This window comes from Mixophyes fleayi, chromosome 8 (assembly GCF_038048845.1).
Source record: "Mixophyes fleayi isolate aMixFle1 chromosome 8, aMixFle1.hap1, whole genome shotgun sequence".
NCBI lineage: Eukaryota > Metazoa > Chordata > Amphibia > Anura > Limnodynastidae > Mixophyes > Mixophyes fleayi.
Window position 1 is genome coordinate 87,633,103 of NC_134409.1, and position 23,568 is coordinate 87,656,670.

A 23,568-nucleotide genomic window follows, 5' to 3' on the forward strand; every position below is an offset into this window, starting at 1 on the left:
AAATCAACTCAGTCCAGCAAGGTATGCAATACACAGCACAGTCAATGGGAAGTATGCATACCGTGGTTCAGGAGAAGGCAGTCAGACAGAAGTGCAGAGATACCTGAACGGCAGGAGGCCGGCAGGATGCAAAGTCCCTGGATGGGTGAAGCGGTGGTCTAGCAGGTGCAGCGCACAGGTAGGTAGACCAGCAGGGAACACAGGAAGGCGTGGAGAGCGGATCAGCAGTAGATGGATGAGTAGCGCGGAGAAGTAACAGCAGCGGGTCTCTGCGGGAACACGGAGGTAGCCAATAGCAACCAGCAGGTGCAGTAACGATGGGACACGGGAGAGCAGAGTTGAACTGGAACTGTTGATCACGGAGAGTAGCGGGTAGCAATAGTGGCAGCAGACTCAAAGAAACACGGGAGAGTTGACAAGGACTGAAGACTGAAGCGCACAGAGGCAGCGGATAGGAATCAGCCAAACAGTCACGATGAAACACAGACGGGTTGCAGGTTGAAGACTGTAGTGCACGGAGGCAGCGGATAGGAATCAGCTAGCAGTCACGATGATGAAACACAGACGAGTTGCAGGTTGAAGACTGTAGTGCACGGAGGCAGCGGATAGGAATCAGCTAGCAGTCACGATGATGAAACACAGACGAGTTGCAGGTTGAAGACTGTAGTGCACGGAGGCAGCGGATAGGAATCAGCTAGCAGTCACGATGATGAAACACAGACGAGTTGCAGGTTGAAGATTGTAGTGCACGGAGGCAGCGGATAGGAATCAGCTGGCAGTCACAATCATGAACAGGTGAGTGGATGTGAATGAAAGACTGCAGTGCACGGAGGCAGCGGATAGGCATAGCTAACAGTCCCAATGATACATGGTAGAGTTGAAGTGGTAGAAGACTGTAGTGCACGGAGGCAGCGGATAGGAATCAGCTCACAGTCACGATGATAGAGTAGATGGTAGAAGTGGTATGGGAACCACAGTAGTAGAAGTGGTTTGGAAACCACAGAGGTAGAAGTGGTTTGGAAACCACAGGAATCAGCTGGGCTGAATAAACGAGGAAACACAGGAACACCTTCAGAGACTCATGGGGAATGAGACTCCAAGATCAGGCAACGTGGTGTTGACCACAGGTGCTTAATATAGGGAGGTTGCCTGATCTGCCAATTAAGTTAAAGGAACATACACTGAAGGTATAGAAAGGGCTGCGCATGCGCAGTCCCTCAGGATGGAGGACGGCCACGGTTCCTAAATGTCCGGGAAGAAGCACTCACAGTCCGGTGAGTGACAGTTAGCCAGTTTAGGCATGTTTACTTTAGAAAAGAGGCGTCTAAGGGGAGATATGATTACTATGTACAAATACATTAGGGGTCAATACAGAGAGCTTTCATGGGAACTTTTTACCCCAAGGACCATACACAGGACACGTGGTCATCCCCTAAGGTTAGAGGAGAGGAAATTTCACAACCAGCAAAGGAAGGGGTTCTTTACAGTAAGGGCAGTCAAGATATGGAATTCATTGCCAGGGAAGGTTGTGATGGCAGATTCAATAGATATGTTTAAGAAAGGGTTAGACAAATTTTTAGCGGAAAGGTGTATCCAGGGATACAACCGTTAATTTAAAATAAAGGATAGTAGTGGATATAGGGTAAAAATTGGATTGCAATATTGAGTCTGGGGGGATTTTCAAAATTGAAACAGATGGGCGGTTGCCTACTCCGGATTAATTTCAAATATAAGTGCAGGATCGCAGGAGATCCAAAATAGGTTGAACTTGATGGACTGGTGTCTTTTTTCAACCTCATCAACTATGTAACTATGTAACAAACAGAAATACAGTAAAACAATGCAGATGGTGTGCCTTGCTTCTATTGGTTCAGGCTTCAGGAAGGTCCAGGGGGTTGCAGATCATAGGCTAGTTCAAACTAAAGAATCCAAAGGTGGGGGTCATCTCTCCAGGGGATGTGCTCCTTTCTTCCCGCCAAGACTCCAGTTACAACTAGTCCATTAGCATTTTATAGTCAGCATCATATTAAAGGTTTATTCCCTAACATCAATAACTAGAGTATGCAATCTGCGATCCCTTCGCGGAATGAACCGGACAGCTGCTGATGTAAAGGGGATCAATATGATACCAGACATGACACGTTTCCTTTAACCTGTATCATATGTATTACTAATGTGCATATAACTTATAATATTACACATAAACACTACTATATTTCGACATAAATAACTATGTGTTGTGACTATAATTGATGTGTACTATTTACAAAGATGCGTATAGGTGCGAATGTGTGTAAATGTGTAAAAACCACTATTGCCACGTGCTGTGGCTGCATACGCCCTTCCACACCGTGGCGTGCAATACACATCTTTTCAGACAAAGACAACCAAATTTGCTCGATATTAATTGAAATGACTTTATCCAATTTGCTGACTTCGACAGTATGTTATGTGTTCTGCTTTCAAAATATATTTGGTGGACATACAGTCGTGGTCAAAAATATTGGCACCCTTGCACTTTTTTCAAATAACTCATAATTTTTTGTAAACATAAGTTGAAATGACCAAGTCACAGAAGTGCGCACAGAAAAAAATAAAAACTATTCAATTAATTTCACCTTTTAATAATATACTAATTAGTGACAAAGCATTAAAAAAATACTATTTTTGATATATTTTTTTTCCATGAAATACATTTCTTAGGATGTAATTACCGGTAACATCTGCTGTACATAAAACACATTTTTGCTTCTGACACATATTCTAGCATTATTACTCAGCCATCATCACTAGTAATCGGCACTTAGACTAGACCTGTAGCTGATGCGTGCGCTGGAGCTTGGCACGCCATTACTGTTCATCGACTATGTGCCACCCCTGAAATCATAGGATGTAGTAAGTGTTCTTTGTGCACGAAGATTAATTAAACTTTGATGCGTTCTATGGCGCATGGTCCGCTTCTGGACATTTAAACAAATATTTTTCAAGTGGATAAAAAGAAACAAGAAAATCATAATTCTGTAGGAGTTCTGCATGCTGAACAATGTATTTGTTGTAAAAGAAGACTGATGAATGTTTACTATGTACTAGTTTCCTGTAAATCTGTGCTTTGATTGCTGTTGCAAGCATTTCAAGTCTTTTACAAATTCCTTTTTGAAATTACCCTGTCAAACACAGCGTGGACAATATTCACACATTATGTCTGTGCATATGTTGAATCTTCAAAGCTGAGTTTCCCTGCAATTAATGAAAGGGGGACCTTAAACTTAAGGTCAGCTATCAGAAATCCTGGATCCCAAGGATTTGTGCAGACAGATGGTTTGCATTCCTGTGCAATTGTGATATATCTTCAAGGGAAAAAGGGTCCTAAAATTGAAATGCATTCCTTTGTTTCTAGGCCATGTAACTGTGTCAGACTGCATACAGAAAACTTTGAACTTGTAAAACATATTTTTATGTACTGTATGGATTAATCTTGCAATTTTTTTAAATTTAAATCTAGAGGTAGTTTTAAAAAAAATGCATGTCTATTAGTCTGAAAATTTACATATAACATATGTTTTCTTTCAAAATATTTTCATAAATGTTGTAACGTTGTTATGTTAAAGATATCTTCTTAGTGTTGGTGGATCAACCCTATTTGTCCTGGTTCAACATGAAACTTCCTAACCTGATTTGGACTTTAATACTTTACAGTGACTGCCCAGCTTTCTGGAAACAATGGATATCCTGGAGGGAAGGTGATATTCATGGATACTGAAAACACATTGAATCCTTTAAAATGACATTATCATGGTTTTTTTACATTTATTTTTTAGAATTTTCATTTATAAATATAGCAGTTTACTCCAGATGAAATAAAACTCCTCTGAGTAGCCGATAATTAAATGTTCTTGAATAATTGGGGAGGAATATAAAAACTGAAGTTATGCATGGAAAACAAGAAAGCTACAGGAGGTCATTTATGAAACTCACCCTGGTTTTGCACTGATGTGCCTCAATGGTACTCCCAGTGCATATCACATTGCACACCTCAGCACCCGAGAGCAACATCTGCAAAGTAATAGTGTGCCTCAAAGTGGGAAGAGATTTGAAATTCTTTAGAGCAGGGGCCGGCAACCTTTCTCTACCTGTGCGCCAGCAAAGCTCTATTCAAGCCCAAGAGTGCCAGTTGTGTGTGTGTGTGTATATATATATATATATATATATATATATATATATGTCGCAGTTTGCTCGTATACGTTGGTGTTCCATACGGCACTTGTTTTACCGTTATATATTATTTAATTATTTCTTATTTTATCATACTAATATCATTATAATATGAATAGTAATGGGACCTATAAATAAACGTTCATGTTATACCACACAGTAGTGTCCCCAGTTCATATTATGCCATATAGTTGTGCAGGGGCTGGCTGGCAGACTTTAGCCCATGGGGCAAGCACACAGCTCTGGCCCATAAGTAGCGGCCCATCCTTAAAGGGTGATTTTCGGTACAATATATATTTATCAATATAAAAAGAGCCTATTTTAGTGTTGCTTAATCCAGCAATACTTTATCATTATAAATAATGAATCTTAAATAACAAAAATAAATAATGCAACAAAAAATAAGACCTCACTTTATATTGCATTTTATTTTGTATGTTCCTTCTCCCTAAACCACTTTTTTTTTTCTAAACATACCTGGCTGATTATAATGGGATTTATCAAAATGCAAAAAGACTGTTTGCTTTAAAAACCTGGGGCCTGATTCATTAAGGATCTTAAATGAAGAGGATGCTTATTTCACTCTCCTGAGTGTTCTGTTTTGCACATAAGTTAAATACTGACTGTTCTCATGTTTTCATGTAACACACACATATCAACTTTAAATTTCAGTGTACAAATAAGCTATCAAGTATTTGTGTGTTACATGAAAAAACAGTCAGTATTTAACTTATGTGCAAAACAGAACACTCATTTGCACCCCTTCATTGTAACATGGTTTTGTCCAGGAGACTGAAATAAGGATCATTTAAGATCCTTAATGAATCAGGCCCCTGATGTTTTTGTTTTCCCCCATATGCTAATAGGGTTAATTGTTTTAGGGTTTACCTAAACCAAATAATATTAGGGGTGATACTGGAAGGAGGAGTAGAGCACTAGGTGTTAATCTGACACCCTGGCCCAGAGCTGGATTAAGATGCTGGGGGGCCTGGGGCACTTTAGACAGGGGACCCCTATGATGTAACATGGTTATCATTTTAGACAAATACCCAGGCAATACTGTGTGCACTACAGTTAGTGCACGCAGCTCTGCCTTCACAAGTAGTACAGTGTGAAGCAGGACATACCTCCCAACTGTCCTAGGCGAGACAGTCACCCAAATTCGAGACTGCCCCACCAGATACAGGACAGTTGGCAGACTGTCCTGTTCTCTCCTACCTGTTCTTGTCATTTTTACCACTTGTGAGTGCTGGTTTCTTAACTAATTTGCTGCTTGTCTGGATCCTGGAATGTTGTATGCCCTATTTGGAAAAAAAATGGTTACAGAAAACTCCAAACAGTCCCAGTGTTAAATTAATAGCAACCACGTTTTATAATAGATCTATTTCCCTCCAACTAACCCGAACATTAAATAGCAAACACATTTAATATATAAACCTATTTGCCTCCCTCCAAACAGTCTCGCCAATAAATTAAATTGCCCCACCACCACCACCCCACAAATAAAATAGCACCCATTAAATAACTAGCCCCCTCCTACACTTCACCATTAAAAAGCCTACATCGCACACTAAATTAGATCCCCCTTCCCTCTCACATTATATTTACATGCTCCCCCTTCCCTCACACATTATAATGAAATGCTACACACACACGCACACAAACACACACTCTATTGACATCACACACACACACGCTGTATTGACATCTCACACGCCATATTGACATAGCACACACGTAGTATGGACAGCACACATGCACTATATTGACAGCACACACACTATATTGACAGCAAACACACTATATTGACAGCACACACACACCACTTACCTTGTTCCGTCGGCGTGCGCTGATCTTCACACATGGGATGGCACCTGTCACGTGGTGCGCGTTCCATGTGAACTGGATTATAAGATTAGCCACACAAGGGGGAGAGGGGGGGGACACAGATCCGCGGCCAATGATGGAAGGTGGCTGGTCCCAGAGGAGGGACAAGCCACAAAGTAATAGACTTGGGCCTGTCCATGTACCTGCCCAAAATAGCCTTTTTTGTGTCTGGCCCAGGGGGCATCTGACCCCCGGCCCAGCCTGCCCCTCTAGTTGTGCCTTAGATCATATTGTGCCTCAAACCTGTGCCACCCAGTTTTATTCCACATAGTTTTGCCCCCAACTTCTGTTAAGCCTCATAGTTGTGCCCCCAGTTCCTCCTATGCATAATAGTTGTGCCCTCAGTTTCTCCAATGCCTCATAGTTGCGCCACCAGTTCCTCCTATGCATAATAGTTGTGCCCCCAATTCCTCCTATGCACCTCCTATGCTTAATAGTTGTGCCCCCCCATTCCTCCTATGCATAATAGTTATGCCCCCAGTTCCTCCTATGCATAATAATTGTGCACCCAGTTCCTCCTATATATAATAGTTGTGCCCCCAGTTTCTCCTATGCATAATAGTTGTGCCCTCAGTTCCTACTATGCCTCATAGTTGTGCCCCCAGTTCCTCCTGTGCCTCATAGTTGTGTCCCCAGTTCCTTATATACATAATAGCTGTTCCCCCAGTTCCTTCTATGCATAATAGAAGGAACTAGGAACATCCTTAAATATTGGTTTTAGGTATAGAACAAAGCTGTAACTAGACATTTTAGTGCCCCGGGCAAGACAGATCTGTCACAACCAGGAGGATGAAGATGGTGACACCTACCAGCAGTTGGCACTACTGAGTACCGAGGCACGGAGTTCAACATGACCCTGGTTTTACCAGGGACATATTAGGGTTTGGAGGGAGGAGGTATGGACTTCGCTGCAAGAGGCGTGCAGGTTGCGGCCATGAGTATCAGTCAGCTGGAGAGGTATTAAATGAGGCAGCGGTGATGGAGCACCAGAATACTGGATAGAGCAGTGCACAGGGTATTCAGCAAGCCGGGTCAAAACCAGAGAGACAAACACAGCCAAATCAGGATCAGAAGAATAGTCAGGAAGCCGAGTCAGAACCAGGAATCACTCTAAGCCAAAATCAGGAACCAAAGTAGAATTCAGGAACAAGCTGGGGTCAGAAATGCAAATAAGCAAGATACACAGGAACAACGCTGAAGCAAGGCTGAAGACCAAATTCTCTGGCACCCATGTGGAGTCAGGTGATAGGTGCTGCCGAATCGGCGGAAGAAACTCAACCAATCACTGAACAGAGAGTCTCTTGTTGCCATGCGACGGAACGCAATGCCCTACGCATGCGTGCAGATCATAACAGGAAGAACATCTTGTCGCTATGCAACGGAATGTCAGGCTCTACATATGCATGCAAATAAAAATGGAGAATGTCCCGTTGCTATGCGCTATGCAAAGGGGCGTGGGCATCGTAAGGGGGCAGGCGCCCATCTGGAGGCAGAAGCAGGACAGCGCCTGACAGTTCTCTCTCCACTCTTCTTAGTCAAGGCTTGTAAGGTCGCTTCCCTTTCCTTCTTAAACTTAGCCAATAAACAAGGAGCATGGATCTCTTGCACATCAACCCAAAACCTCCCCTCGGGACCATAACCCTTCCAGTCGATGAGATATTGGTGGCGACTTCTGGAGATCCGGAAATCCAGAATTCGATTGATCTCATACTCCTGCCCATATTCCATATTCACCGGAACTGGTTGAATGTGTCTCTTCACAAATCTGTTTAGGATGAGCGTTTTAAGGAAAGACGTTGTGAATCTTGAGTGACAGAGGAAGGTGGAGTCTGAACTTAACAAGATTGATAACTTGAAAGATTTGAAAAAGCCCAGTATAAAGAGGAGCGAGCTCCATGGTAGGTAAACTTGTAGTTTCAAATTCTGTGTGGATAACCACACTCTGTCTCCAACTTGAAGGGTAGGGCCTGGTCTACAGTGACTAGCAGCGCTGATTTTGTAACGTTGGGAGGATTCCAATAGCTTGGATCTAGCTTGAGACCATATTTTGAAAAAATCCTGAATGAGATTTTGCACGGCCAGGAAAGCAAAACTAGGTTGAGAAAGTTCAAGTAGGAGGGGGTGGAGCACGTAGGTAAGAAAAAATGGAGACGAACCAGTGGATTCATGCACATCGTTATCATGAGCAATCTCTGCCCAACACAGAAAACAACTCCTTTAAGACTGACTACTCGAAGAATAGATTGGTCCAAATCTTGGTTAACCCTCTCGGTCTGACCGTTAGTCTGGGGATGAAAATTTTAGACCCAAGTCTTTGCAAAACGACCTTCAGAACTTGGAAACAAACTGTACAACTCTATCAGAGATTACATCCTGGGAAAAACCATGGAGACGAAAAATCTCTTTGATAAAAAGATTGGCCGAAGGGAGTCCCTTGAGAGGGATGAAATGAGCCAGTTTGGAAAATCTATCCACTACTACCCAGATGGTATCAAATCCATGACTAGTTGGTAGATCGGTGACAAAATCCATAGAAATACTAGTCCATTCTGGAATAGGGAGTTGCACCAGGGGTCCTGATTGAGATTGCCTAGGCTTTTTGTGTCTAGCACAGACTCCACAAGCAGCTACCCGTGGGTTCAGACATTGAGCTGTTTGCAGGTAAGTTAAATTCTTATGGTCCGTGTACACAGTAACAGCATAATTGGCCCCCTCTAGCAAGTGTCTCCACTCCTCTAAAGCAGTCTTAATGGCCAATAACTCTTTAACCCCGATGCTGTAGTTTTGTTCACTAGCGGAAAATCTTCTGGAACAAAAACCACAGGGATAAAACTTTCCATTAGAATCTTTCTGTGAAAGAATGGCTCTTTTATCAATAGAGGAAGCATCAAACTCAATGAAGAATGGTAGATACAAACTAGGGGTCTGATTCATTAAGGATCTTAACTTGAGAAACTTCTTATTTCAGTATCCTGGACAAAACCATGTTTCAATGCAAGGGGTGCAAATTAATATTCTGTTTTGCACATAAATTAAATACTGACTGTTTTTTCATGTAGCACACAAATATCAACTTTCAATTTCAGTGTACAAATAAGCTATCAAGTATTTGTGTGCTACATGAAAAAACAGTCAGTATTTAACTTATGTGCAAAACAAAATCCAGGAGACTGAAATAAGAAATTTCTCAAGTTAAGATCCTTAATGAATCAGGCCCTAGGTTTTTGCAAAATAGGAGCGGAGGAGAATGCCCATTTTCAGGACTGGGAAGCACAGAGCTTTGAGAGACCATGATTTGGATGCTCCCTTATCATCATCATCATCATTTATTTATATATAGCGCCACTGATTCCACAGCGCTGTACAGAGAACCCATTCACATCAGTCCCTGCCCCACTGGAGCTTACAGTCTAAATTCCCTAATATAGACACACACTCACCCACAGACAGACAGACAGAGAGGGAGACAGACAGAGACTAGTGTCAATTTATTTTTTTTGATAGTTGAAAGCAGTTATTTGGGAGATGAGAGAGGAGAAATCTTGAATAAAATGCAAAGAATAATTGGCAAATCCAATAAAACGTTGAATTGCCTTGAGACCCACGGGTTGTGGTCAATTGAGGATGGCAGCAACTTTCCCCGATTCCATGGAAAGGCCGGCACCAGACACAATGTAACCCAGGAAATGTACCTGAGAAACCTCAAAGACACACTTCTCCAGTTTGCAATATAGATGGTTGCGACATAGTCTAGAGAGAACCTCCTTGACGTGACCTCGATGAGAATCTAGATCCTTGGAACATATTAGCATGTCGTCTAGGTAGACAACCACCGAGAGATATAGTAGATCTAGGAAAATATCATTAATGAACTCCTGGAAGACCGCTGGGGCATTGCAGAGGCCAAAAGGCATCACTAGATATTAGTAGTGGCCATTAAAGTCAGTCTTCCATTGATCACCCTCACGGATCCTAATCAGATTGTAGGCCTCTCTGAGGTCTAATTTAGTGAACACCGTAGCACTTTTGATCCGATCGAATAATTCGGAGACAAGAGGTATAGGGTACCTATTTTTCACGGTAATAGCAATGAGAAGTCTGTAATCAATACATGGTCTCAGTGAACCATCCTTTTTCTTGATAAAGAAGAATCCTGCACCAGCGGGTGAGGAAGACTTCCGAATAAATCCTCGTTTGAGGTTCTCAGAGAAATATTCAGTCATAGCTCGAGCCTCGGGAAGAGAAAGAGAGTAGGTTCTGCCCTTTGGAATCTTCTTTCCCGGAATAAGTTCAATAGGACAGTCCCAGGGGCTGTGCGGTGGAGGAGTCTCAGCGGCAGTCTTGCTGAAGACATTTTCGAAGGAGGCTTACACTAAGGGGAGCCTATGCCTGGATCTCAAAATGTGACATCTAGTGGAAAGGGCACGTAAACATCGATCTGTGCACAGTAGACCCCAAGAGGTAACCTGAGCTCGTTGCCAATCAAATTGAGGCGAGTGGTCCCTTAACCAGTGTAACCCTAAAATTATTGGATTGATAGTCTGAGGGAGCACCAGAAAAGAGATCCACTCAAAACCTGCAATTGAATAGGACGAGTTGTCTGAGAAATAGAGCCATTGGCCACTCTGTTGCCATCCATCGCCGTCAGAGCTGGGGGTTGCAGCAATGGTTCCAGGGGTAAGTGAAGGTTGGCTGCTAAGGATCTGGACATAAAGTTTCCCGCTGCACCTGAGTCCACGAAGGCGTGGAGGGAGACGGACCCTTAGAAGAATGGATGATAATGGACATCAAAAAATCAGTCTTATCTTGAGAAAAGGGGGAAGATGTTCTTAGCTCTAGACCGGCTTTCCCGGCACCGACTTGGACCTTGTGTTTCCTAGTCTCTTGGGGCACTGAGACAGAATGTGAGTTGGATCAGCGCAGTAGAGGCACAGATGGTTCTTAAACCTTTGTTCTCGCTCCTTCAAGGTCAGATGAGAACGCCAAGTTTGCATGGGCTCCTCAGGAGGAATAGTTGGGTTTTGAAAGTTGGGAGCCAAGCGTGGAGTAGCCCGGCAACACTGTTCTTGTTCCTGAGACCGTTCCAAAAATCGGATATCAACCTTGACGAATAAGGAGATGAGTTCATCTAGGTTGGCAGGTAAATCCCTAGATGTCAATTCATCCTTGATCCGATCTGCCAGCCCCTGCCAGAAAGTTGCTACAAGTGCCTCATTATTCCACTTCAGTCCTGAGGCAAGTGTCCTGAACTGAATAGCGCACTGGCTCACGGTGAGGCCTCCTTGACGTAATTTCAGAATACTGGAACACTTTTCTGAAAGTCTCGATAAAGGAAGAGAAATTCTGTTACAGGGGGTCGTCATGCTCCTAGAGAGGAGAGGCCCAAGTTAGATCTTGATTTGTGAGTAGCGAAATAATGTATGCCAAATTGGCTCGTTCAGAAGAAAAATTCCCAGGTGATAGTTTAAACTGGATGGCACACTGGTTGAGAAATCATCTGCATCTTTTAGGATCACCACCAAATTTGTCAGGAGGTGGAATGCGAATCCTACTAGCAGATTTGGAAACAACTGAAGAAGACGTGCCAGCAACAAGGGACCTGGGCGCAGCAGATACTCTTGGAGGAGTCAGAGTTCTCTGAAGGGTATCCAGGCGTGTAGCTAATCCCTGTAAACACTGCAGGAGTTGTGTCTGATTAACCTCCTGTTGATCAACACAACGTGCCAGTTGCTGCAGGGGATCGCCGGCGGAGAGGTCAATGGTGCCTTCGGTATTTGACATGGCCAGAGTTTACTGTCACAACCACGAGGATAAAGATGATGACACCTACCAGCAGTTGGCGTTACTGAATACCGAGGCACGGAGTCTAACGCGCCCCTGGTTTTCACCAGAGACAAACACAGCCAAATCAGGAGCAGAAGAATGGTCAGGAAGTCGAGTCAGAACAAGGAATCACTCTAAGCCAAAATCAGGAACCAAAGTAGAAGTCAGGAACAAGCCGGGGTCAGAAATACAAATAAGCAAGATACACAGGAACAACGCTGGAGCAAGGCTGAAGACCAAGTACTCTGGCACCCATGTGGAGTCAGAGTGATCCTTAAATAGAAGGAAGAGTTCCCTGATAGGTCCTGCCGAATCGGCAGAAGGAAACCAACCAATCGTTGAACAGGAAGAGAGTCTCTTGTCGCTATGCGACGGAACTCAAATGCCCTACACATGCGTGCAGATCGTAACAGGAAGAACGTCTTGTCGCTATGTGACAGAATACCAGGCTCTGCGTATGCATGCAAACAGAAACGGAGAATGTCCCGTTGCTATGCAACGGGTCGCGGGCATCGTGAGGGGGCAGGCGCCCGTCTGGAGGCAGAAGTAGGACAGCACTTGACAAGATCAATGTTTAATAAACAAACCCTCAAGCAGTCCCAACATTAAATTAATAGCATTGTCATTCAATAAACAGACAGATTTCACCCCTTACCAGCCCTGATATTAAATTAATAGCATTTCCATTTATTACAAAGGCGTATTTCCCCTACCAGCACCAAAATTGAATTTCCTCTACATTTAGTAGAGATTATTATTACTAATAAACACATCAGTGCCTTTGAATAAAGCACTGATTTATTTTTTAGAATTACCGTTTTTGTAGTATTAATGTAGCATATTTATGTACTCCAATGAAACCCCCCAGTCCCCAGAATCTCCTTCTGTCCTCTAGAGACCCCCTCCCTCCATTCTCTGCAGACCTCCCCCTTGTTCTCTCCAGACACCCCTCCATCCCGTGTACTCTCCAGACCCCCCTCCCCTGTTCTTTACTGACCCCTCTCCCCCACCCTGTTCTCTCCATCCCCTGCAGTAATTTAATTATCGTAGTGCTCCATAGCTTCTCTTCTTCATATCTCTGCTTTTTCTTGCTGTGTCTTCTTCTTCTTGCAGCCTCCTGCATGCATGCTGGCTCCTCTCTGCTCTTCTATACTGACAGCGTCCTGACGTCATGTTTGCATATCATCAATGCTGCAGTTAGAGCAGGGAGCAGGGTGCCTTCCTTATTGTGCCAGCCCCCTGTAAATGGGCAAGTACATCCTGGAGGTGTCAGGGCCGGATTTACTGCTAGGCAACCTGCCTAGGGCCTAGTGGCTCTCGGGGGGCCCAGTTGGGGGGGACAGGAGCAATTTAAAAAAAAATAAAAAAATCCCCCCCCCCCGAGTCGCGGGGGGTGGGGGGTGCCGCGAGTCGGGGGAGGGGCCACACGGGGCTGGTGTTGGTGGCTGGTCTCCTCCCTCCCTCCTCTGTGTGGCCTGCTGTGTGTCACATGGGACGTGCACCACATGACAGGTGCTGTCCCATGTGTGAAGGGGATGAAGACTCCAGTCCACAGCTTCTAGATGGAAAAAGGTATGTTGGGGGAGGGGTAGGGTAGTATATTAATAGTGTGTGTATTATGTGTGTGTGAGGGGCCGCTGTGTGCGTGTATTATGTGTGTGTGTGAGGGGCCGCTGTGTGCCTGTATTATGTGTGTGTGTGCAAGGGGCCACTACGTGCATGTATTATGTGTGTGTGTGCGATAGGCACTGCGTGCGTGTATTATGTGTGTGTGTGCGAGGGGCCACTACGTACGTGTATTATGTGTGTGTGTGTGTGTGTGTGCGAGGGGCCGCTGTGTGTGTGTATTATGGGTGTGTGTGCGAGGGGCACTGCGTGCGTGTATTATGTGTGTGTGTGTGTGTGCGAGGGGCCGCTGTGTGCATGTATTATGTGTGTGTGTGCGAGGGGCCACTGTGCGTGTATTATGAGTGTGTGTGAGGGGCCACTGCATGCGTGTATTATGTGTGTGTGAGGGGCCACTGTGTGAGTGTCCACTGTGTGTGTGTGAAGGGGGGGGCCCAAACCGATATCTTGCCTAGGGCCCCATGAGGTAAATACGGCTCTGGGAGGTGTTACTGGTGGCGTACACCACAATAATGTTTTTTCTGGGGACCATTTTGCATATAGCAAGTGGATGGGCCTTCTGTCCACTCTCTACTGTCTTCTCTCCTGGGTTGGCCAGGGTAAGTTACTAGTGTTTCCTGCAGGGGTGGGGTTTAACCACAAGAAACTTTGTGGTCGCAGGCTGGGATCCAAATTGGTGGAAGTGAATGACATGGCTGTATAGGCTACACAAATGCTACAACAATTGCTGCTGGCCAACCTAGACAAATATGAAGTCTATACAGATACCAGCTCAGGACATTTAATTCATGACTAGCCAGTGTGCATATGTCCCCTGGCTCAGCCCACCTCTGGATGGTGCTTTATAAATAATAATGATAAAAATAATAAATCTGAATATGAAAATAAAGCAGGAAAGGCATAAATGATAGAATCCTAACTATAAGTTTACTGTCACATGGCGCTCATTCGGCTTCCATAACCAAAGACTAAGACACTCACCTGTCCCTCATTAAACAGACTTCAGCTCTCAGTGTTGGATCTGCACATGCGCAGACCTAGTACCTGTTTGAAAGATTCCTATTGGTTCCTGGTTCTGGCTCTAAACTTGAAAAGGCACTTCCTCCCTTTCCTCTGGCCTGTTGATCAAGTTACCTGTCTGATTAGGATTCTGCCTATTACCTGTGCCTCCACCTGGATCGTCAGTGCCTCTAGTGTGTGTTACTGTTTCACGGGCTATACTGCTCAAGCTGCACCTGTCTCCGCTGTGTTGCTGTTCCACGAGCTATACTACTCAAGCTGCACCTGTCTCCGCTGTATTGCCGTTCCACGGGTTGGACCGCTTAAGCTACACTTGTCTCCGCTGTGTCGCTGCTACACGGGCTATGCCGCTCAAGCTACATCTGACGCTGCTGTGTTATCGCTCCACGGACTCAACTACTCAAGCTACACCTGTCTCCGCTGGGTCACAGCTCTCCAGGCTTCCCTGCTCAAATCGCTCCAACCCCTGCTGTCGTGCTGCCTGGCTCATCTTCTCAGCATCAGTCTCTGTGACTCGGTTGCATTACAGGTCGTATTATTCAAGCTGCTTGATCTCATCTACTTCTGTTGGCTGAACCGTTCCTGCTGCACTGTTATCCATGTACATAGTTGTACTACGGGGTATTCCACTTTGGCTGCACGTATCGTGATAACTTTGCTGGCTAGACTGTTACCTCTCTTATCATGCTGCCATATTTGTGGTTCCAAATACCTAAAGCTGCATTTGTCATTACCATACCGCTGCTGGACTGTTCATGCTATTACTACTATTGAATATGTAGTTATATTACTAAAGCTGTATTCCTTCTTGTTACACTGCTAGTGGAATGATTCACATTGCCATTGATCTCCTTGTGCCAATATACTAAGACTGTTCTGTTCAATCTCTAGTCATCATTAAATCGCTGATTGTTTTGTTCATCCTGCATCTGTCTTCACTCCGCTGTTTGGTCCTAGAACTTACATCTCAACATCACCAAGTATATACATATATTGCTTACAAACCACTCCCCTGGGACAATGCCTAACACTCCTGGTAGGGACCGCAACCTGCGGGCGAACGCCGCTAAACCCAAGTCACCTTGCGGTGATCTCTGGTGAAGACCATTCGCCTGTTAGACTCAGCGCCCTGCTCGGAGTCACATCTAGTTGGACAGGTTCAAGAGTCCAGAGTACCAAACCGTGACATTTACATTATGAATGCTATAACTGTTCATCATGCACTATAAATGCTGGTAAATCAGGATTTGAATTCAGCTGCATGCATCTCACTAAAACACTTGTGGACAGATTCTGAATTTAATCCTGCATTCAGCACATTCTTACCCTTCTTGTATACCCCCCTGGAAGATGCATTTATAGGGAACCCCCCGCCCTAGCAGGTGTGCTCGCAGATTTTCCTATAAATTATTTGTGATGGGCTAGGCATCAGAGAGCAGACACACACAATGAATAGTCATTCTTCTACACCAATCCACTTCATGTCTGGTTGGGGCCTACGCAGCCAAGTTAATCACAGTCACAATATTGATCTCACAGGACTCCCATAAGACCCAGTGTTGTGTCAGTAAATAACGTGGCCCACGTCCACATAGAATACTAGTAGATCGCCAGATGCCTGGGGGGGGACGTGTCATCTATCAAAGCCCGCTCCTGAATATATATCAAGCCTGTGCATTACTAACCTGAATAATATACATGAAATAACTAGAGTTTTTATGCTTAATTAATATGTCCACCTTTTCTTCCCAAGTGTTTTCCGATTTAGGCAGGACAGTCTCGATTCTAGGAGACTGTCCAACACTTCAAATAATCTGGACTTTTGTCCCAAACCCTTCAAATAGTCAGGACTTTTATCCCAACTGCTGGGACTGTTGTTCAAGTAGGTGCAGTATGTACCCACCACTTGTGTGCAGTGAAATGCAGGGGTGATGGGCTGTTTGGTGGATCTAGTGTTTCAGAAGTGTTAGTCACACCCCAGGGGACTTCACACATATCCTAAAGCTGCTCTGCAATGCACCCAGCATGAAATATTTGAGGTGTATTGCCACTGTTAGGAACCCCAACAGCCAGCAACACAAAACCCGGACTCTACTCAGTAGTCTGGTTTTCGCTGGAGCCCCTAGTGGTGGGGACAGACTTGGCCGCAGACAGCTGAGGGTCGTGAGTTGTGCACTGACTGGGGAGAACCCAGCGATAGCGTAAAGGAGTAATAGCAGAGTGAAATCCAGGCAAGGGTGGAGGGCTGGCAGCAGATAGAATATACAGTAAACAGAACCGAGGTCAGAGATCACAGGCAAATCAGCAGCGTAGGAGTCCAGGCAACAAGGTGTAAGGGCACAGGCAATCAAACGAAGTTAGGAAACAGGCAAAGGTCGGCAACAATAAATCAAATCCAATAGTAACAGGAGCAAGAACTATAGCAGGCTAGTAGCAGCAAGCTGGAACTATAACCGGCAGGGGAGGATTGCCCCTCCCTGCCTTATATACTAGCACTGGCCAATAGAAAATGACTGAGGCACAGGAAGAGTAATAAGCCAGCTGGCTAAGCCCTAATTTGCGCACGCGCCCGGCTGCCCTGGATGCGGGGACAAGGCATCGGGATGCCAAGGCAACGGTCGGGGTAAGGCGGAAGTGACGTCCCGGTCGTCATGACGACGGCCAGGACGCTGGGAAACAGAGGAGAGCGAGTCACGGCGGTGCCCAGAGCTCGTAACAGCCACAGCACACAATGTCCTGAATTTCAATGTTCAAATGTTGAGAACTATGTGTCCACCATGCTCTACTTCATTCCCGTGCAGCAGGTTAAAATGTTAGGAGGGAGGCTTTTCTCTGTTAAAACAAGATGATAGTCGCTGGCAGCTATGCAGACTTGATTTTCAGAATTGCACAATGTGCATTAGTTGATTCATACATAGATGGGGCCAGTAATGTCACAACAAATCCGTTTTTTTCCCCTGTATCAGATCCCAATAAGATACTGATGTGGGAGTACTTGCAGTTGTCAATAAAGTGAGAGGATAATACTTTACTTTTTAACAGGGATACATTAAAATATCAGATTAACACTGAACAATGTATTTTTGACACAAACACCGAGATGCCCAATGAATGATGGGGCCCTTTGTGACATTATTCGGCTTGGCTTTTTTTATTCTACACTTACACTCACTAATGTAGGCTGGCGTGCTTAATATGCCAGAGCTGCTTTTTACTCCCAGTCCAGACCTGGTAACCTTGTGATTTTTAATGCCACGTTTGTGTCCATGGGCATTATTTGTGGAAGTACATATGCTGGGACAGGAGATTCATGTAGTTTCATGCCTAATGGACTCTGCCAGGGTGCATCTTGACTGACCAATCACTATAAGCACACACTGATGCGCCCATCGGTCACTCATCACCCCAATGAAGTTACCCCCAAATGAGAATCATGTTAAGAGCCTTTGTCCAAAGATGTGTGACCAGCAGTCTGACAGCTAATATATAAAGTAGACCTCCCAATTTGGTGACTAGTGTAGAGCAGACATACCAATCTGGTGACTACTTTAGAATGAGTCTCCCAGTATAGTGGGTATTGGAGAGCAGAACTTACAGTGTACTCAACGTTCCCCGTCTGCTTCTGCTTTTTGCCAGAGGGAGGAGCAGCTGGGAACACTTCTCTCCCCTGCCAACTGCACCTCTATTAACCTGACAACAGATAAGTGTGAAACACTAATATCTGGTGAATTATTGATAACTTATTGTCATTCCTCATATTAAAGTTATTGTTGCTGAAAAATGTTTTCACTTATACAACTGTGGATACATATTTTTCTAGTGGCTTTCTTACTTTTACTTTTCGGGGTTGTGGTGCTTAACCTTTCAAACATGACATTAATACTTGTAATAATAAATATTATGCCTTGTTAGTTCTCAAACACACTATATTTAGAGCAGTTGAGTGGCTTCAGAGCCCATTTATAGAGCCATATCTAGGTCTAATTACCACCTTAATTGGTGAAAAAGTGCCACGAAAACAGTAGCAGACCTGTATTGACCTGCTTGACTTCTTCGCTGTCTCTTAGATGCCCCGGTCTAAGGTCCTGGAGGTGTGGGGTGCTATGAAGCGAACACAGCGGCCCGTACTTAGTCACAAAGTTGTGGTGACCTGGAGAGTCAGGACCACTTCCTGAAGCATTGCGAGCTGCCTATCGCCCGGTTCGCATTGCCTGTAAGTTACTGTGCAGCTGCTAACAGGTGTGAGGCACCACGGATGGGATGGAGAGGAGGTGTGGGAGCATGACCTTCCCTTTTAACGACACTCACCTGATAATTACGAGAGATCGCTTGTGTCCAGCCAACCGTCCAAGATCCCACTTACCTCCCACGGCCCTTAGGAGATTCCTTGCATCAGACCGGAAGTCACCAGCGCCATTACTATTTTCTCTTCCGATGGTCTGAATAGAGCAGTGCCTGCTGGGTAGACCTCTGGAGTCGGAGATCGGCGTAATATAACTGCCTGAGCAATTGAGATGACCATGTGCCCTCTGTTCGTGTTAAGGAAGCTGTGGGACGAAAGCTGTCACCAGAGGATCTCGGCTGTTTGGTTAGTGCCAACTATCCTAGAAACACACTGCTGTCTCTGCTCCTTTCCTATTACAACAGTTCACTGATAGTGCTTGAATATTCATTACTACACTCTACTGCCATCTAGTGTACACAACGATACACTGCAGCTTGTACCTATTAAAGCTTCATAACCTCTCACAGAGATGCTGCTGAAGACACAGCTGTTTAAGAAGTTAAGGTGCAATTCTGAGTATTCCCATATTCAGCACAATTAGGGCTGGTCTTGGGCCACTCCACTCCTGCCCAAGCGATCAAAGAGTCTATATACACACGAGTGGCTAAAAGAGCTATTAACACATCGGGACACAAGGGAATTCATGGGGCTCTAGCTTCATAGCACCTCCATTACAGTGACGGGAGAGAGAAAGCTCACTATCTGTACGCTGGTATCGGCTGTTATTGCTGTCAGATCTCAGAGTATCTAATAATCTTTGGAACCACACTATAATAATGCCAAACAAGAATAAGAAAATTACCACCCCGGGAACGGCCTCTATCTTCACTCAAGCTAAAAAGCGGTTGGCATCACAGTCAGTAACATCCTTGCCAACGTCGCATTCTGATTCCGACAGTAATGACACTAGCTCCACCAATGAAGTGTCAATATCTGCGGAACTGAGAGACATTATCCATTATCCAATCAGAAGTCCGTGCTGTTTTACAAGAGGAAAATAGAAAAGTAGTGGCCGAGTTCCGCAAAGAAATAGCAGCCATTGGTTCCAGAACAGCGGACTTGGAGCAAAAGGTAGACGTAGTTTGCCATTTTCAAAAATTTGTATCCACAGAACTCTCAGACATCCACAATGATATGGAATCGTTCAGAGAGCATCTCGAAGATATTAGGAACAGAAATAGGCGGAATAATCTCTGCATATGGAATATTCCAGAAACAATAGATAACGATGTCTTACCTAAGTACCTGGAGAGACTGTTCTTACATTATCTCCCCGAGGCCTCAGCATTAGAGGTCCAAACAGATTGGGCTCATAGAGCGCTACGCCCAAACCCTTCCTTAAATCAACCGTTGTCGTCAGATTTCACTACTATAAGTATAAGGAACAATTGGCTATGGCTGCCCGAACCAGGGCCGTCTTTCCCATTGGGCACAATGGGCAGGTGCCAGGGGGCCCTGCAGCCCAGGGGGGCCCGTACGGCACTCGCAGTGCATGTCGGGCGTGACATCACGCCCGCCTGACATCCATTGCGGAGCGCGACGGAGGAGGAGGGAGCCGGATCGCCAGCTGACCGCAAGGTAAGTATTGTCTTTTTTTTCCAGGTTTTTTTTTTTTTGCTGCCTTTGACAGGCTCCCCTGGGCTGCAGGGCCCATATATATAATATTTTTATATATATATATATATATATATATATATATATATATATATATATATATGTATTTAGGGGCCCCGGTGCACTTCTGTGCCCGGGGGCCCAAGAAGTTGTTAAGAGTGCCCTGGCCCGAACCGCTGCGTCACTTACCTTTGAAGGTACAAATCTCCAGGTTTATCAGGACTTGCCCCCTACTAATCCGCTATCGATGGGGCTTTCCTTTTCACCTTCTGATAGGACATGAAGGCCAATCCCACAGGCTCAAGACACTAAAGCAAGAAATAACTCTTCTGCCAACACTAGGAATATCGACTTCCTCGATTCCAACAACCGCCACAACAGAAACTGCAAGACTAACTGCTCCTACGGCCACATGGACACAAGCATAAGGAACTTAAGCAAAAGTCTGCGCACTTGTTGTCCTTTACTTAATAGCTTACTGAAGCTACTTGCTTCAATTGGAATAGGCTGTTCACGATTTTAGTCAAACTACGTTAAAGAATACCTCTATGCCTTATCAAATATGGATAAATGTACTTTACTAGATCCCTGAAGTATTTACAGGAGATAAGTAAACTTTACTTGATTATAGAGCACAATTTAAATGTTATTGAATCTAAGTTTGAGGTTTCACATAGATTAGGTTACTGCTTGAACTAAATGCTTTCAACAGGTACTGAATTAATAGTATAATGCTTTAGTGGCAGGGCAGTTTACAGTTGAGGTATATAGATACTCAGGGCCATAACGAGGGTGGTGCGGGCGGTGCCATAGCCCAGGGCGCAAGACCAAGGGGGCGCAGCAGCCGCCCGCTACCTGCCTCCATACCTTAAGGGCTGAAGAGAGAGAGAAAGATAAACATTAACTTACTAGAGTTTGGTGCTTCTGCCCTTCTGCGTTCCACTAACAGGAAGTTCGGCATTTGGAACGCAAACTTCCACTGCAGAACTTAAGGGCAGAAGCACCAAGCTCTTGTAAGTTAATGTTAATCTCTCATTCTCTATCTCCCCCCCCTGAATAGCATAGATAGAAGGCAGAAAAAATATTAATTAGTTACAAGTTGCCAAGTGCAAGCCAAAGCCCTATTACACTCTGTCATGGGAGCTATATATGTATATTTGCCTATACTACACATCACTTTCTTATTATACATCAGTTTATATTTTAAGCTTAATGACCTTCTAAATCAGCTTTTAAACCCACGCAAACACTTTGAAATACTTTTTTATCTTCACCACCTACAACAGTGGCCCTTTTTGGAGAAATACATTATGTAACTAATATCCAAAACTACTGTAACTATTATTACTTGTCCTTGTATCTCTCTCTCTCTCTCTCTCTCTCTCTCTCTCTCTCTCTCTCTCTCTCTCTCTCTTTCTCTCTCTCTCCCCCCCTCCCAGTACAATTTATGTAAAATAAATATATACATTGTCCTCTACATAAAACAACTAAACTTATGAATTTCTTCAGAAGTGCTGTACAGAGAACTAATTTCCATCACTCCCTGCCCCATTGGGGCTTACAGTCTAAATTCCTTAACACACAGACAGACACATTCTTATTTGAGTATTAAGTGCATGAAATATTAGAATACCTTTTGCTATATATTTTATATAATTTATTTTCATCTCACCACTGTATGTATATGTGTATATATATATATATATATATATATATATATATATATAAAATCATGCATTTGCAAATATGTGTAACATAATTATTTCACTAAAGTGCTAGCCACACCTACACATTAGGTTGTCCACACCCACTTGTCAAATGCCACTCCCACTTAGATGGGGGGCGCCGGTGCCCTGTCTTGCCCAGGGCACTAAAATGTCTAGTTACGGCACTGTAGATACTGACTACTAAGTTCTGGCTTACTTGCATAGTTAGATGTAACAGGTAAAAATCACTACTGAACTACGTTGGGAGGGGCCCCTGTGCCCTGTCGAGTACTGATAGACGAGCCTAACCATGTAGCCAAAGTCTTCCAATTCACTGGCCCAATTTGACTATAGTTAGCACTAAGTTACTGAGACAACTCGATCTTGCAATCTGGGGTACGACCCAGCATTAAGTTCAGGCCTCCCCCTGGTTTCAGGCTAAAATATGATTTAGGACTTAAAGGCTAATGCTCTTTTAGTCCAGTGTTAAATAATGTACAGGCTATATATAGATTGAATAAGGAGACAGGCAAAGTCTATTCTGTTAGTTAGTGAAACTATACTTTTAAGATCTCATGTGAGCTGGCCAAATGTTTGGTCCTATTGTTTACAAAGTTCACTGTGTTTGTTAAGTTGGGGTTTTTGGGTTTTTTTTAAAAAAAGAAAAAAGTGTGGCCTCAGGGTTTGGGAGACGGCTGATTATTAATATTTATTCATTGTCATTGAACTGTCTCCCAGACCATGATGCAAATGATGAACTATAAGCAATAAGATAACGGCCTGGCAACGGTTAACCTCAAGATGCCTTATCTGAGATTGTTGCTATGGTCAAATTTTAGTTCATAGTTAACTCTGGTTGTTTGACGTAGGTAATTATTTGAACTATAATTATTATTATTGTTTCTTTTAAAATTATCCCAGTGTTTCCTTTAAACCTTTTCTCTCTCCCATTTGAATGCTATTTAAATCGCAGGTACAGATACCAACCAATTTTTATTCCCTTGGGTTCCCCTCCACCAAATGTCCCATCTCTGCTACGCTTCCACCCCCCTCACTCCCCAAGTACACAGGATGTACTGGTTCTGTTGCTCGGAAGACATGTTTTGCCTGTCAAACTGTCTTCTCCCCTTTGACTGTCATCCCAAGTCCCCTCCAATGCTTTCTCCCCTCTCTTTAACTTTTCTGTCTCAACCTGGTGTCTTTTTTAGCCAACTATATTACTACAACCGACCTTGGTCGGATTATTTTTGGTATCAACCATGACTCTCTCGATTTTGACCATTAATGTTAATGGTCTTAACACTCAGCAGAAACGTACAATATTGGTTCAGTACCTGAAACGACACTCTCCGCAGGTTGTAATGCTCCAAGAAACACATTTTAAGCATATTCACC

The 23,568-nt window shown here is 44.1% G+C and overlaps 1 protein-coding gene across 12 annotated transcripts in view; it reads left to right on the forward strand.

Annotated features, from left to right (window-relative positions):
- Positions 1-23,568, forward strand: part of DMC1 (DNA meiotic recombinase 1) — a 326,134-nt gene that overhangs the window by 145,713 nt on the left and 156,853 nt on the right. For 11 of the 12 annotated variants that reach the window (XM_075182845.1, XM_075182850.1, XM_075182852.1 and 8 more), the window contains one exon: positions 3,697-3,769. The exons of the other annotated variant lie outside the window; for it this stretch is intronic. In XM_075182845.1, the coding sequence (XP_075038946.1) occupies positions 3,697-3,769 (73 nt within the window). The remainder of the gene's footprint in view (positions 1-3,696; positions 3,770-23,568) is intronic. 12 annotated transcript variants of the gene reach the window in all.